Source organism: Colossoma macropomum, unplaced genomic scaffold (genome assembly GCF_904425465.1).
Source record: "Colossoma macropomum unplaced genomic scaffold, Colossoma_macropomum, whole genome shotgun sequence".
NCBI lineage: Eukaryota > Metazoa > Chordata > Actinopteri > Characiformes > Serrasalmidae > Colossoma > Colossoma macropomum.
This window is the reverse complement of record NW_023494784.1, coordinates 34,673,532-34,686,277: the sequence shown is the minus strand read 5'-3', so window position 1 is coordinate 34,686,277 and position 12,746 is coordinate 34,673,532. Positions and strand designations below refer to the sequence as shown.

The following is a 12,746-nucleotide window of genomic DNA, read 5'->3' as shown; positions in this document are numbered from 1 at the left end:
TCAGTTGCAGAGCATTTGAGTAAAAGGCAAGACAGTGTTAGTTGCTTTTTACTAATTAATAGTATGTTAAACACATAGCCTTGAGTCACCTTTTACTTCATCTTGGTATGTCACAGGCTGATCCTTAGTCTCAGCTCTGTACACCTCTTTGTGAGGCTTCTTTGATAACTGGGCAAACTGTTTCTCTGAGATGAGATGAGATGTGGCGTTTGTCGCATCTTGTTGGTGGACTATCGATATTTCTCCTTGCCCACAGATTTGGGCCTTCTGCTCAGAGATCTCATTCAGCACTCTGAGACATTCTGCTTCAGGAGGCTTGTTGTCCGGCACTTCACGACGAGTTGAGAAATTCGTCTTTGGGGCTAAGGTGTATCAAGCCATATAGAGAGAGATTTGTATTATTATAAAGGAAAATAGAACAACGTCTCAAGCTGACAGGTTCAGATTGAATCCGAAACCCACATCAAAGCTGATTATATTGCTATCTTTAATTCGATATATATTACTAGTTTTCAGTACATTAAAAACAACATACAATTTTATTCACTACTTTTTAGGTGATTGTGATTTCAAATACTATTATATTAGTCATTTTTCATGGAAAGATGGTCTTTGTTAGGTATAAATATGTCTCAGTGGATTTATTTATTTATTTATCGAATCTCAAGTAACTTCATGAACCCTGTGAAAACCTCCCCAGACCACATTTGTAAGTCATGCAAGTTGTTTATTTTTAAGTTATTCAGATTCAGTTAATGAATCAGAATGGAAAATGGAATTAGATGGTTATGTTGAAATGGCATGTATTTTGCTCTCATCATTATTTGCTGAATGATGGAGCTAACTATTTAAATCACCTTCACGATCCACCTTAAATGCTAAAACATCGTCATCCGTACAAATCTCTTGCACTTTCAAGTGACTTCGATCCTCTTCAAAAATGTACTCTGTTTCCAGCTTGATAGGTTGAGGTTGTGGCTGGACAGGTTGAGGTTGTGGCTGGACAGGTTGAGGTTGTGGCTGAATAGGTTGAGGTTGTGGCTGGACAGGATGAGGTTGTGGCTGGATAGATTGGGGTTGTGGCTGGATAGGTTGGGGTTCTGGCTGGACAGGTTGACGTGGCTGGATAGGTTGGGGTTCTGTCTGGATAGGCTGAGGCTGTGGCTGGATTGGTTGGGGTTCTGGCTGGATAGGTTGAGGTTGTGGCTGGATAGGTTGAGGTTGTGGCTGGATAGTTTGGGGTTCTGTCTGGATAGGCTGAGGTTGTGACTGGATTAGTTGGGGTTCTAGCTGGATAGGTTGAGGTTGTGGCTGGATAGGTTGAGGATGTGGCTGGATAGGTAGGAGTTCTGGCTGGATAGGTAGGAGTTCTGGCTGGATAGGTTGGGATTCTGGCTGGATAGGTTTGGGTTCTGGCTGGACAGGTTTGGGTTCTAGCTGGATAGGTTTGGGTTCTGGCTGGATAGGTTTGGGTTCTGGCTGGATAGGATGAGGTTGTGGCTGGACAGGCTGGGGTTGTGGCTGGATAAGTAGGGATTGTGGTTGGATAGGTTGGGGTTGTGGCTGGATAGGTTGAGGTTGCGGTTGGATAGGTTGAGGTTGTGGCTGGATAGGTTGTGGCTGGATAAGTAGGGATTGTGGTTGGATAGGTTGGGGTTGTGGCTGGATAGGTTGAGGTTGCGGTTGGATAGGTTGAGGTTGTGGCTGGATAGGCTGTGGCTGGATAAGTAGGGATTGTGGTTGGATAGGTTGGGGTTGTGGTTGGATAGGTTGAGGTTGCGGTTGGATAGGTTGAGGTTGTGGCTGGATAGGCTGCGGCTTGATAGGTTGGGGTTGTGGCTGGATAGGTTGATGCTGTGGCTGGATAGGTTGAGGTTCTGGTGGATTTTCTTCCTTGTAGCTGCAGACTTGGGCAGAAGAATCCGATATCACATGTTGGACTTCATCTGGGCATCCTTCTGTAGTAATCTCGCTGTTTGCAACCTCAGGAACTGCTGTAAACATCAGGGATTCAGCAATGGTTGTGTGATATGCACAAAGAAAACTTTCAGTATGTTTCCATCTTCTTAGTCAGAAGTGCTGATAAAGACTTGTTCTCATTGATTGTTAATGTCAAGATTTTAGAACATAGAAAAGAAAAATAAGAGAGACGACCATATCACAGAGTGGTCTAGAAACAAGTCAAACACTGGGTAAAGCAAAAACAGAAAACATTGTTACTTGATGATCCTTTTTCATTAGTATCTGTTCTGCTGTGTTCATCATTTCATTCACCCACTCACTCATTCTATTTCAAGCATCTGTTCTTTCATTCCCACTTCATAAGGTCATTGCAAGAAATAATGATAGTGGCTCTGAATAGCATGGGGAAGATAACTCAAGCAAATGGAAAGTTTACTGTAATGTTGTGCGGCAAGAATGAAGATTTGCAAGTAAAATTTTACATGATTGTTAGCTGGGAAGAAGGGTTTGCAGACCAACTGGATGTTGAATTAAGACATGATAGCAGGATTAGTTTGGGAAGCATTTTCAGGGATGGGTAAACCAAGGTGCATTGCCTCAGCATCTCGAGGAACAGCCTTAAAAAGGGTTAAACACCACCGTGGTTAGTGGCGCAGAGGCACTGGGTTAAGTATGCTCAGGGTGAAGTAGCATTATATCACCTTTAATATCCACAGTGCACGGGACAGAGTCATCATAGATCTCACCCTTGTACACCTCAGAGTGAGACAGCTCGGCTGTTAGGAAAGCCACAAAGAACACAATAAGCTGACTAGCCTCAACCATGTCAATGCTCCTAATTCAGAATGGGATACAAATTAATACTGGCATAGCACCTTTATCCACATTAACCTGGATGGGATCATCTGGTGTCCTAGGTCTGTTTGTCCCATTGTGAGGTATCTCAGATGACTTGACGATTAAAGGACTTTTGGATCCTTCCAATTTAATCTGAGGTTCAGACTCAATTTCAGCTTGAAGCAGAATCTCTCCCTCATCTTTTAAATGATAGCCACATTCAGTGGAATCCAAGATTTTATATTGTGGTACAACAGGGGTGCTTTCTTCAATACATGTGTTCTTCTCAACTTCAGGAACATCCAGCAATTTCAAAGGTTGAGCTACAGATGATCATTGATACAGGAATACTTTATACAGTTTCGATGACTAGTTATTTAAACTAAAATGTGTAATGGCTATTAAAAGCCAATGATATATACAAGTTCCATTGTGAAAATACAGGCAAAGAGAGCGGAAAACCTACACAGAGCGCAAAGTTGTTAGTTGCCACTCTAAAAGCTAGTAGATTACAGGCAAATATTCAAAAAATCACCTTCATCTTGTACATTAAACTGGATGACATCATCCTTTCTCACACAGTCGTACCGTCCCGACTCGGAGGCCTGTGCTGTCTTGACAGTTAGTGTCCTTCTGGAATCCTCCTTTTTGATATGAGGTTGACTTTTTGAGTTGAGCTCTGCTCCATCCTCATACCAACACACCTTGGCTGGAGGGTCTGAGATCTCACAGCGTAGATCAGTGAGGTAGTCTGCTTCAAACAGCTGGTTCTTCAGAATCTCTGGTAAGGCTGAGAACTTCCCCGGTGGAGCTTTACATGATTGTGGAATATACATAACATTAATATCTCACAGTTTATAGAAGAATTTCCCATCCTGATTAATCTGTGATGTCTCAGACCTTCTGCCAAGAAGCAAGTTAAACAAAGTAATGCAAAACATTTAACAACAGTATCAAACAGTTGCCCACAAGACAGGATGCATAGGTAAGAGGCATGTCCATAACAGTAATGCTATGAGACACAGACAACGCAATAAGCTTTTTTTTTGTTAGTTTGCATCTAGTTAAAAAAATGCAGTTTGGCTTACTGGCTTTCTCAAAAAACCACAAATCACCTTTGATATCCACAGTGAACTGGACATAGTCATCAGACGTGTTGCAGTGGTAAAGTCCAGAGTGACTGGGATCTGCTGACTGGACTACCAACATCCTCAGTGTGCCCTCAGCCTGAGTGTCCCAGCCAGTCTCTGGGAGGAGCTCTAATTCATCCTTGTACCAGCGGGCGTGGGCTGTAGGGTCTGATACCTCACAGCAAAGCTCAAAAGCACTGCCAGCTTCAATGCATTTATTCTTCTCAATTTCAGGAACAGCTGAGAACCGCACTGGTACAGCTACAGGTCATGATTCACGACAGAACCATCAAGATTGTAACAGAGGATTTTTTCCACATGAACAAATAAAAAAGAATATCTAAGACATTGAGACAACATTTAACAAATGATGCCTGAAAAGGTATGTCTAAAAGCTACAATCTGAAGGCAACAAATACCTCTGAAACATCTTTAAAGAATGTCACAGAAGAACAACACAGAAGGCACTAAATATTAGTGGCATTAATGAAAGAGGACATCAAGTTAATATTTGTTATACAAACAATAACAAAGATGGCAGAATCACCTCTGATCTCCACATGAAACTCGACGGCGTCATCTTTTGTTGTGCACCTGTACACACCAGAGTGAGACAGGGCTGCTGTCTGAATGATTAATTTCCGTACACGGCCCTCTGATTGGAAGTCTATTCCAGATTCTACGAAAATTTGCTTTCCATCCTTGAACCAGTGGACCTGTGCAGTTGAGTCTGATATCTCGCACTGTAGAATGACTGCGCAGCCTGCTTCAGTGCACTTTCTCCTCTCATTGTCTGGGACAGCTGAGAACCTCACTGGTGGAGCTATAGATATTTTAAAGTATTTTTAAATTCCCACTTCTTGAAAATCACACTTCTAATAGCTCTTCATTCAAACACTGAACAAATTTGATTTAAACAACTTTGCAATAATAAAGTTTTGTTATGTTGCATACTATCTGCATAAAAATGCATAATACTGGTCAAACACTATTGAGTAATTCCTCATGTTGACCAAAATAAAACTAAATCACCTTTGACTTCCACATTGAACTGGACTGCAGCACCCTTTGTCTTGCAGCTGTACACCCCGGAATGGAAAAATTCAGCCTTTTGGACTACCAGTGATCTCTTAGTGCCATCAGACTGGATGTCTAGTCCACTCTGTGGCAGGAGTTTTGCTCCATCTTTGTACCAGAAGACCTGGGCACTTGGATCTGAGAGCTCACATTGAAGTATAATTGGAGAACCAGCTTCAATGGACTTGTTTCTCTCAACGTCAGGAAGCACTGTGAATCTCACAGGTGGAGCTATAGGTGTTTTGATCAGTGTTATTGTGGTTGCTCATGTTGCGTGTGATATTTCAATGCAAGTTCGGGCATTCAAACAACACATATGAACCAGGTAAAACTCAAACCAGTCATCAGATGATTCTGGTTAGTAGTTTTGTTAGTTGAAATTACGGACAAGACTCACCTTCGACTTCCACATTAAACCTGATGACATCATCTATGGCATCACAGGTATAAACTCCTGAATGGGAGAACTCAGCTGATTGAATGACGATTCTCCTCATTGTTCCTTCCGACTGGATGTGAAGACCTTCTACTGAGTGCAGTTCAATGCCGTTCTTATACCAGCGGACTTGGGCTTCAGGATCAGAAAGCTCACAGTAGAGCACTATTGGATTGCCAACTTCCACAAACTTATTTCGGTCCATTTCAGAAAGTGGAGTAAATTTAACCAATGGAGCTGCATGTTAAAAGAAATATGTATACAATGCATTGATTGATTATTTCCTCATCATCCCTATACTTGAGGAGCACCAGTAAAGCACATACAGGTACCTACCTTGTATATACAAAGCTGCTGAATCCCGAATTCCATATGCAATGAAGGTGATTTCAGCTCCATTGTCAGTGTCTCGTACACCACGAATGCGAAGGGACTGGTGCGTACGAGACCGCCTGATGGAGAAACGTTCGTCTTCCTGAAGTTGGTTGCCATTTAAAAACCAAGTGCCTATGACTGATGCAGACAGCTCGATGGAAAAACAGGCATCCTGACCCTCTGGCACCAAGGCATCTTGTAAAGGTGCTTGTATTTTGGCCACTGGAACTGGAAAAGACACAAGTGTTTTGTTGATATGTATGTGTTCAACAAAGTTGAAACAAAAGAAATTGTTTAAATGAAACTAAATTCTTAATTGCAGTCAATCACCCATGCCAACCATGAATGCAGACACAACTAAATATAAATAAACATGCACTATTCTTACCTAGGTGAACCGCTCGAGGGAACTCCACATACCCACTTCTTCCATACTTGTTAATGCTGCAAATACGGAATCTGTAGTCAGCTTCACAGGGAACACTGTCACCAAGAATCTCCACAGAGGTTGCTGAGTCAGTAGTGAGACACTGCAGCCACTCCTGAGAGCCCATTTCCTGTCTCTCAAGGATGTAGCCCGAGGGTGGATTCTTCCGACAGTCCTGTGCTGGAACCCAGGACAGGAGTGCTGCATTTGCACGCTCTGTGTTTATCTGCACTCCTATAGGACAGCTAGGTGGACAGTGCCTTGCAGCTAAGAAAGCATGAAGAAAAGAGTGAAATAATGCACATTATAAAGGTTATGAATTCAGATTAAAAAGAAATGGTCATGCATTATTGATTTCTAACCTTTCACCCTTAGCTGAGACGATGTCTTTGATCTACCCACATAGAAGATAACCATGCCAGAATCGTGGGGTGTAGTATTGACAAAGACCAAGATGTGAGTTCTGCCAAATGATTTGAGGATAGTCTGGTGCGTTTCCCTTAACTCTACTCCATCTTTGTACCAGTGAATGTCCATTTCTTCCTCTTCAACCTCCACACAGAAAGCTGCATTTTCCCCTTCCAAAACATCCACTTTTCTGGGAAGCTTTCTTACAATGGTACCTACACAGAAAGTGCAAACGCAATGCGAAATCAAAAGTCAATATAACAATTCTACACCAACCAGCCACTTTATTAAGTACACCTCCTTCTATCTATACTCTTTGTCCATTTTATCAGCTCCACTTTCAATACAGGTGCACTTTGAAGTTCTACAATTACAGACCTCATTACAGCATCTGTTTCTCTGCATACTTTGATAGCTTCCTTTAACCTGTTCTGGTCAGGACCCCCACAGGACCACTACAGAGAAGGTGTTATTTGGGTGGTGGATCATTCTCAGCACTGCAGTGACATTGATGTGGTAATGGCATGTTAGTGTGTATTGTGTTCGTATGAGTTGATCAGACACAGCAGTGTGTTTGATCAGAGTTGTGTTGACTCCCTGCTCAGAAAGTTTTAAACTGACTCTTAGATATTTACCTTTGACAGCTACCTCAGCTATGCTTCTTCCTCCATCTGCCATCTCACAGAGATAGATGCCATCGTCGTCAATTCCGATGTCACGGATTGTGAGTCGGCGTTTTGTCCCCCACTCTTCCATCCCATATTTAGCTCCTGGTTGCAGCCGCCTGTCTTCCAAATACCATGTGATGGGCACGGAGTCCTCCGGCACTTCACACTCAAGAATGGCTAGGTCCCGCTCCCAGACCTGAAGGTCGCTGAGTGGTTGCTTGAATCTTACGGGTGGTTCTGGTGTTGAAAAAGACAGATATTTCATAATACATTTTCAAAAAAGTTTCTGATTTGTGGTGCTAACACATTTACTTGATCCACTCCATGCATTTAATTAAATGTATTATTAATTTTATACAAGTTACTATAAGTTGAGTCAAATAAAAACCACCTCAGCAAACATGTTAAAAAGAACCCATAAAAAGAGACAAGCAAAATCATTTGACTTTGCTATGGAAGGGCCATTAACACATTGTTGAGTTGTCTAGGAAATAAACAGTAACTGACACCAACAGACAGTATGAGCCAGTAGTAAATAAAAGAATGTAGACCGGTGTTTCCCAACCTTGGTCCTGGAAACCCACCTGCACTGCACAGCTTTCTCCGCACCCGAGCCACATCATTAACTAATGATGATCAAGTATTTCTTAAGGCAAATCAAGCATGTTAGAGCAGGAACAAGGCAAAAAAATGCCCAGTGCAGGTGGCCTACAAGACTGGCACTGAGAAACTGATCAAAATTACATGCATTAATATGCATTTAGCTAGTAAAGTCACATCACGTCAAGATGCTTGGGACTATGCCACTATTTATCATCTCTAATTATAGTGTTTTTTCTTCCTCACGCTTGCTGTAATACTCAATAGTCTTATTCGTGATAGGGAGTCTGATGCATTTTGATTTTTATGGTGTTGCCTGGTCCTTATACAATATTGCAATACAAGCATTTTGCTTTTAATGGTTTAGTTGACCATGTGAGTCTGAGGTGATATGATCCCACCTCAGGAGATCACCATCACGTGTACTGGCCCCCCTACCTAAGTGACTTTGCAGACTTGAGAGTGCATGGAATCTGCTTTATCTTAATGAGTATAGCCTGGGCATTGGAGTAAAGCTACATTTCATGTGGTTAAACATACAAGAACCAAGCTCTGGATATGTAAAACATAAATAAACACTTCTGATTTGAACATACACTAGACTGTGTGATCAAATGTCACATATCACAGAACACAGCGTTTTGTTTTGTGTGAATTATTTCAGATTAAGAGCTTACCTTTAACTGAAAGATGCACTGCACTCAGGGTTTGTCCTGCAGTGTTGGATGCAGCACAGACATATACCCCATTGTCCTGTTGTTTACAATAAAGAACTTTAAGTGTAAAGTACCCCTCTCGGTCTTCATATAAGAGATACCGCCTTCCAGACAAGATTAGTCTTCCATCTTTCCTCCATATAATTTCTGGTTTTGGCTTTCCTGTCACATAGCAGCGGAATTTGGCATGTTTTCCTTCTGTCACTGCAAACATTTTCACTTTGGCTGAGTTTGGCAGAGGTTCGTCTTTTAGTCGTGTCGAAACCTGCCTTCCACTTCTCTGCTTTCCCTGATGTGCCTTCCAATGTCCATTACTATACCCATTGCGATTCCCCTCATCTTCATGTCCTGGGCCTGCGTCGACTAGCAGCACAGCGCCAGCAAGGCTTTCACCAAACTCATTCCTGGCCTTGCATGTGTACACCCCTCCATCAGGTGCCCGTGTCTTAAAAATTTTTAACTGGAACCATCCTCCATCCTGATAGCCGACACTGAAATGTGTGCTCTCAAAGATTTCGTTCAGCTTCTTTCCATCTTTCTCCCAAACCACCTCTGGCCTAGGGTTACCCCAGAGCTTACACGAGAAAACAGCATCTTCTCCTCGGCCTACGCGTGTAGACAGGGGTTTGATAAGAAAACGGGGCTTGTTCTCTTCCCTCAGCTCCATCTCCTGAGCCTCACCCTCTACTTTCAGTGTTGCTGCAGCATATGTTTCCCCTATGCTGTTCTTGGCCTTGCATATGTACTGGCCACTATCCTCTGCTGTTACTAGAGTAATGATGAGGTTATAGACATTACCATCCTCAAACACACGATATCTGCCCCCCGGATGGATTTTTTCATTGTTTCTCTCCCATATGACTGCAGGTCTGGGATCACCCCCAATCTGACATTTCAGGACAGCATCTGTGCCGCTCTGCACCACCACAGGCCGAGGGTAGGCCAGGAACCGTGGTGCTCCACCAAACACATCCATCTCTGTTCGCTTGCCCGCCTCACCTCAGCCCAACAGGCTACAGGCATTCAGTCTCTGTCTCACTGACGTCAGATTTTTTGTCTGTTTCTGGAGTAACCCGGTGTCTGGATCAAAACAGAGAAAATGTCTTTTATTTATAGTAAAATGAGAGTTCGATTCATGTCACTACAGCAAATGAAAGGGACTTTTAAATATCTGCAATTTGAAATTTACAGGGGCATTCTAGCATGAAAGTTTAATACAATCCCTGCAGGAACAATCAATCCTGACTGCTAGTCTAGCCACTGAACTATAGACTAACAAATACAATCAAGCTCACATTAGTATACTCTTATCTGGGCTATTAAACAAACATGTAAAGAAAACAGCGATTCTGTCTTTATTCAACAAAAACTGAATGCCAGAGACAAATTTACCCTTTCGAATAAAGATAAGAAACAAATTGAGGTAGGTAAAGCATTTCGTGAGTCATTTCTGTCGTCTGAGTAATCCACGCTCTCCAATGAAGTCACAATTTTAAGACAGTTACTACAGCTAGCATTCATGAGAATTTTCAGGAAAGGACAAAAAATAAAGGGACTTTATGTATGATAAAAGCTAAGATACACTAAGATACAGCTAAGATAACCACGTTTTACTCAATAATTTAAGTCTGTTGTTTAATTAATTGTTTTCTCTAATACATTCTCATTTTATCTCCTTGGTAACTGTTTTTCATGTTTCTCACTTTTCACACCATTCATCGTTCATGCCATTACGGTTCTGTGTAAAACTGCTTTGTTTATTTGTAGCACTAAATATTGCTGCTGAAGGTGCTACACAAAAGCAATTGCCTTGTTTAATTTTGTTGAAATTACATGTCTTACTTACTGGATTCACATGAGGGTCTTTGTTCAGGTTTCTGTTTCCTTCTTTTTTGAGTATGGGTGGTGGTTTGTGCACTAGGGAGATTTGCCGGAGAAAGGATAGGATTGCATTTCGCTGTGGCATTTACTCCCCAGAACTTTCTATTTGCCATATGTGTGAGAGAAGCCGAAGCCAAGGGTCTGGAGGTGAAAAGGCCTTGTGCAACAGCGGCCACAACACATAGCAAGCACAGCTGGTGCTGTATTTCAATGGGAAAGTGCTTTATATAGTCTGCCCTAAATAAAGACCTGCGAGAGGGCATGTGTCAGGTATCACAAAGCACACCCTATACACACGCGTGCACATACAAACACAGACCTTGCAGACCCCAGCACACAGATGCAGCCCACACCCTAAGGGACCCTGAAGTCAAAATATGCTCTGCCTTCATCACACCCCTCTTGGCAGACTCACTGAAGAATTCGGCTGCTAAATGTCATTGTCAAAATTAGTTTCATTTGTCATTTGTTTAAAAAAGAATAAGAAACAGAAACACATGCACTGCACTGTTCATATGTCTCCATTCTAAAATATCCTTCACGCTGTTTCTGTAGCACTTTAAGTCTAGGCCTAGTCTGTCTCTATACCCCCATGTCTGATTTTTTTATGGGTGGCTTCTCAAGTATGATCAGGCTGCAAGGTTGGCCTCATGAAATTACTTGCTAGGGGATCAGCAGCCAAAGCTAGTTTATCTGCTTTACTGGGTACACTACATACACAGTCCTGATCTTCACACAGCTCTCCTGTCAAGGAACACAATCCTACTAAATCATATAACTTGTTATTCATCACCTCAAAGATGATTCCCTGATAGGCCTCTAACATGACAGGGAAATGTGTGAATTTCTGTGTGCAACACATTATCCATGGCTTACTACATACTAACAAAAGCTTACAAATTTTTTAAGATCACCAAGGAAAGACAAAAAAAAATTCTTGCTCAAAATATGCCTAATGTGTTCTTAAAATACTTGCTTTCATTAGTTGAAGGTGAGGGGGGGGTTAAAATATTAAATTCATAGTAGTCATTATGTGTCTATTTCACAACAGCAATTTCCTGCTCTCAATATATCACATTATTTAAATAATGAATAAGAGACGTTTTATCTATCAGACACTGTGTGTTGTTCACATGTTGGACTTGTCACTTTCTCTGAGCGTTTTTAGTGAGAGTAGTCTCTCAATAAGAGCAGTCTTTATTAAGAGTAGCCTATTAGGTTACTGTCTGTGTTGCTTTTTTTAAGGATTGATGCCATACAAAATTCAGTTGTATGAACTACAATGAAAAATAAAGCGTCTTGTCTGGTCTTATCTTATCTCACCCTATCATTAGTCAGAGTACGAGTAGTCAGTGGTCATGTTCCAGCTCATGATGCTTTATAAACCAACTTTTTAACCAAAAGTATAAACTAAATCTCCCACACAAGACAGCATAAGCCCTTGTTAAAAATGTCACTACCAGACAAATTTTGCTAAATATACATCAAAATAACACCCACTGGCTGGTTTTGAGATACTTTCCTACACTTTGAGAAACCTTTAAGAAAACACCTGCATGCTTAAAAGCATGACGCAATAATATCAGAGCTCATCTCATCCAGTTATCAAGCAATAAATCATCATATAAACACAGCATGATGCATTTCTCATTCTCTCTTAGGGGGTTTACGAGGAGATTAACCTCTTGTTTGTTATTCTGATTTAATTAGAGTGACCTTTGACCTCAGTGAAGCTGCACTTTGCAACCCAAATGTGACCTACCTCTCCTCAGTCTCTAGGGTTGATTGTTGACATACATTCCTTGCCAGGCCTCCGATCCTGCCACTGAAATCCCAGGCCTGCTCCTCTGGATGCTCACTTCCTGTTGTCTTTTCCTGCTCTCAGTGTAAATCCTTTTGCTTCGATAGGAAGTCGTTTTCAGAGCTGCTCCACAACAGTTTCCGGTCGTCGTCACCTGTCCATTTTGCCAGGCATCCGCCTGCCCCGCACTGGGATAATGACGTTCTTTCGCAATGCTGTTTGACAGCGTCCCTCCGTACTCTACAGCGGTCCTACTACCTCTGTGGTGTTCAGCCCTGAGACACCCCGAGTGTCATTGTTCATGGAAGACTGTTAAATGCTTTTGCAGCTGCTGCTGTCCCCTAAAAATACTGGCAGTCCCGATGACAGCAGTGAAGATAAGTCGGGCTCTCCATTCACTTGCTCGCAATGGCTAAAGATAGATTGGA

General features: G+C 41.9%; 1 protein-coding gene across 15 annotated transcripts in view; it reads right to left on the bottom strand.

Annotated features, from left to right (window-relative positions):
* obsl1b (obscurin like cytoskeletal adaptor 1b) overlaps positions 1–12,419 on the bottom strand; it is a 35,636-nt gene extending 23,217 nt beyond the window's left edge. For 2 of the 15 annotated variants that reach the window (XM_036569849.1, XM_036569873.1), the window contains exons 1-13: positions 8,598–9,364; positions 7,288–7,557; positions 6,607–6,867; positions 6,206–6,511; positions 5,779–6,045; positions 5,404–5,679; positions 4,962–5,237; positions 4,477–4,752; positions 3,915–4,190; positions 3,335–3,610; positions 2,838–3,122; positions 2,664–2,738; positions 90–362 (exon numbers count right to left, since the gene is read on the bottom strand). In XM_036569849.1, coding sequence (XP_036425742.1) covers positions 90–362; positions 2,664–2,738; positions 2,838–3,122; positions 3,335–3,610; positions 3,915–4,190; positions 4,477–4,752; positions 4,962–5,237; positions 5,404–5,679; positions 5,779–6,045; positions 6,206–6,511; positions 6,607–6,867; positions 7,288–7,557; positions 8,598–9,303 — 3,823 coding nt within the window. In that variant the 5' untranslated portion in view covers positions 9,304–9,364. Of the gene's footprint in view, positions 1–89; positions 363–2,663; positions 2,739–2,837; positions 3,123–3,334; positions 3,611–3,914; positions 4,191–4,476; positions 4,753–4,961; positions 5,238–5,403; positions 5,680–5,778; positions 6,046–6,205; positions 6,512–6,606; positions 6,868–7,287; positions 7,558–8,597; positions 9,717–12,279 lie in introns of those variants that run through there. The other 13 variants (XM_036569865.1, XM_036569927.1, XM_036569883.1 and 10 more) reach the window with 11 other exon arrangements.
* Positions 12,420–12,746: the final 327 nt, after the last annotated feature.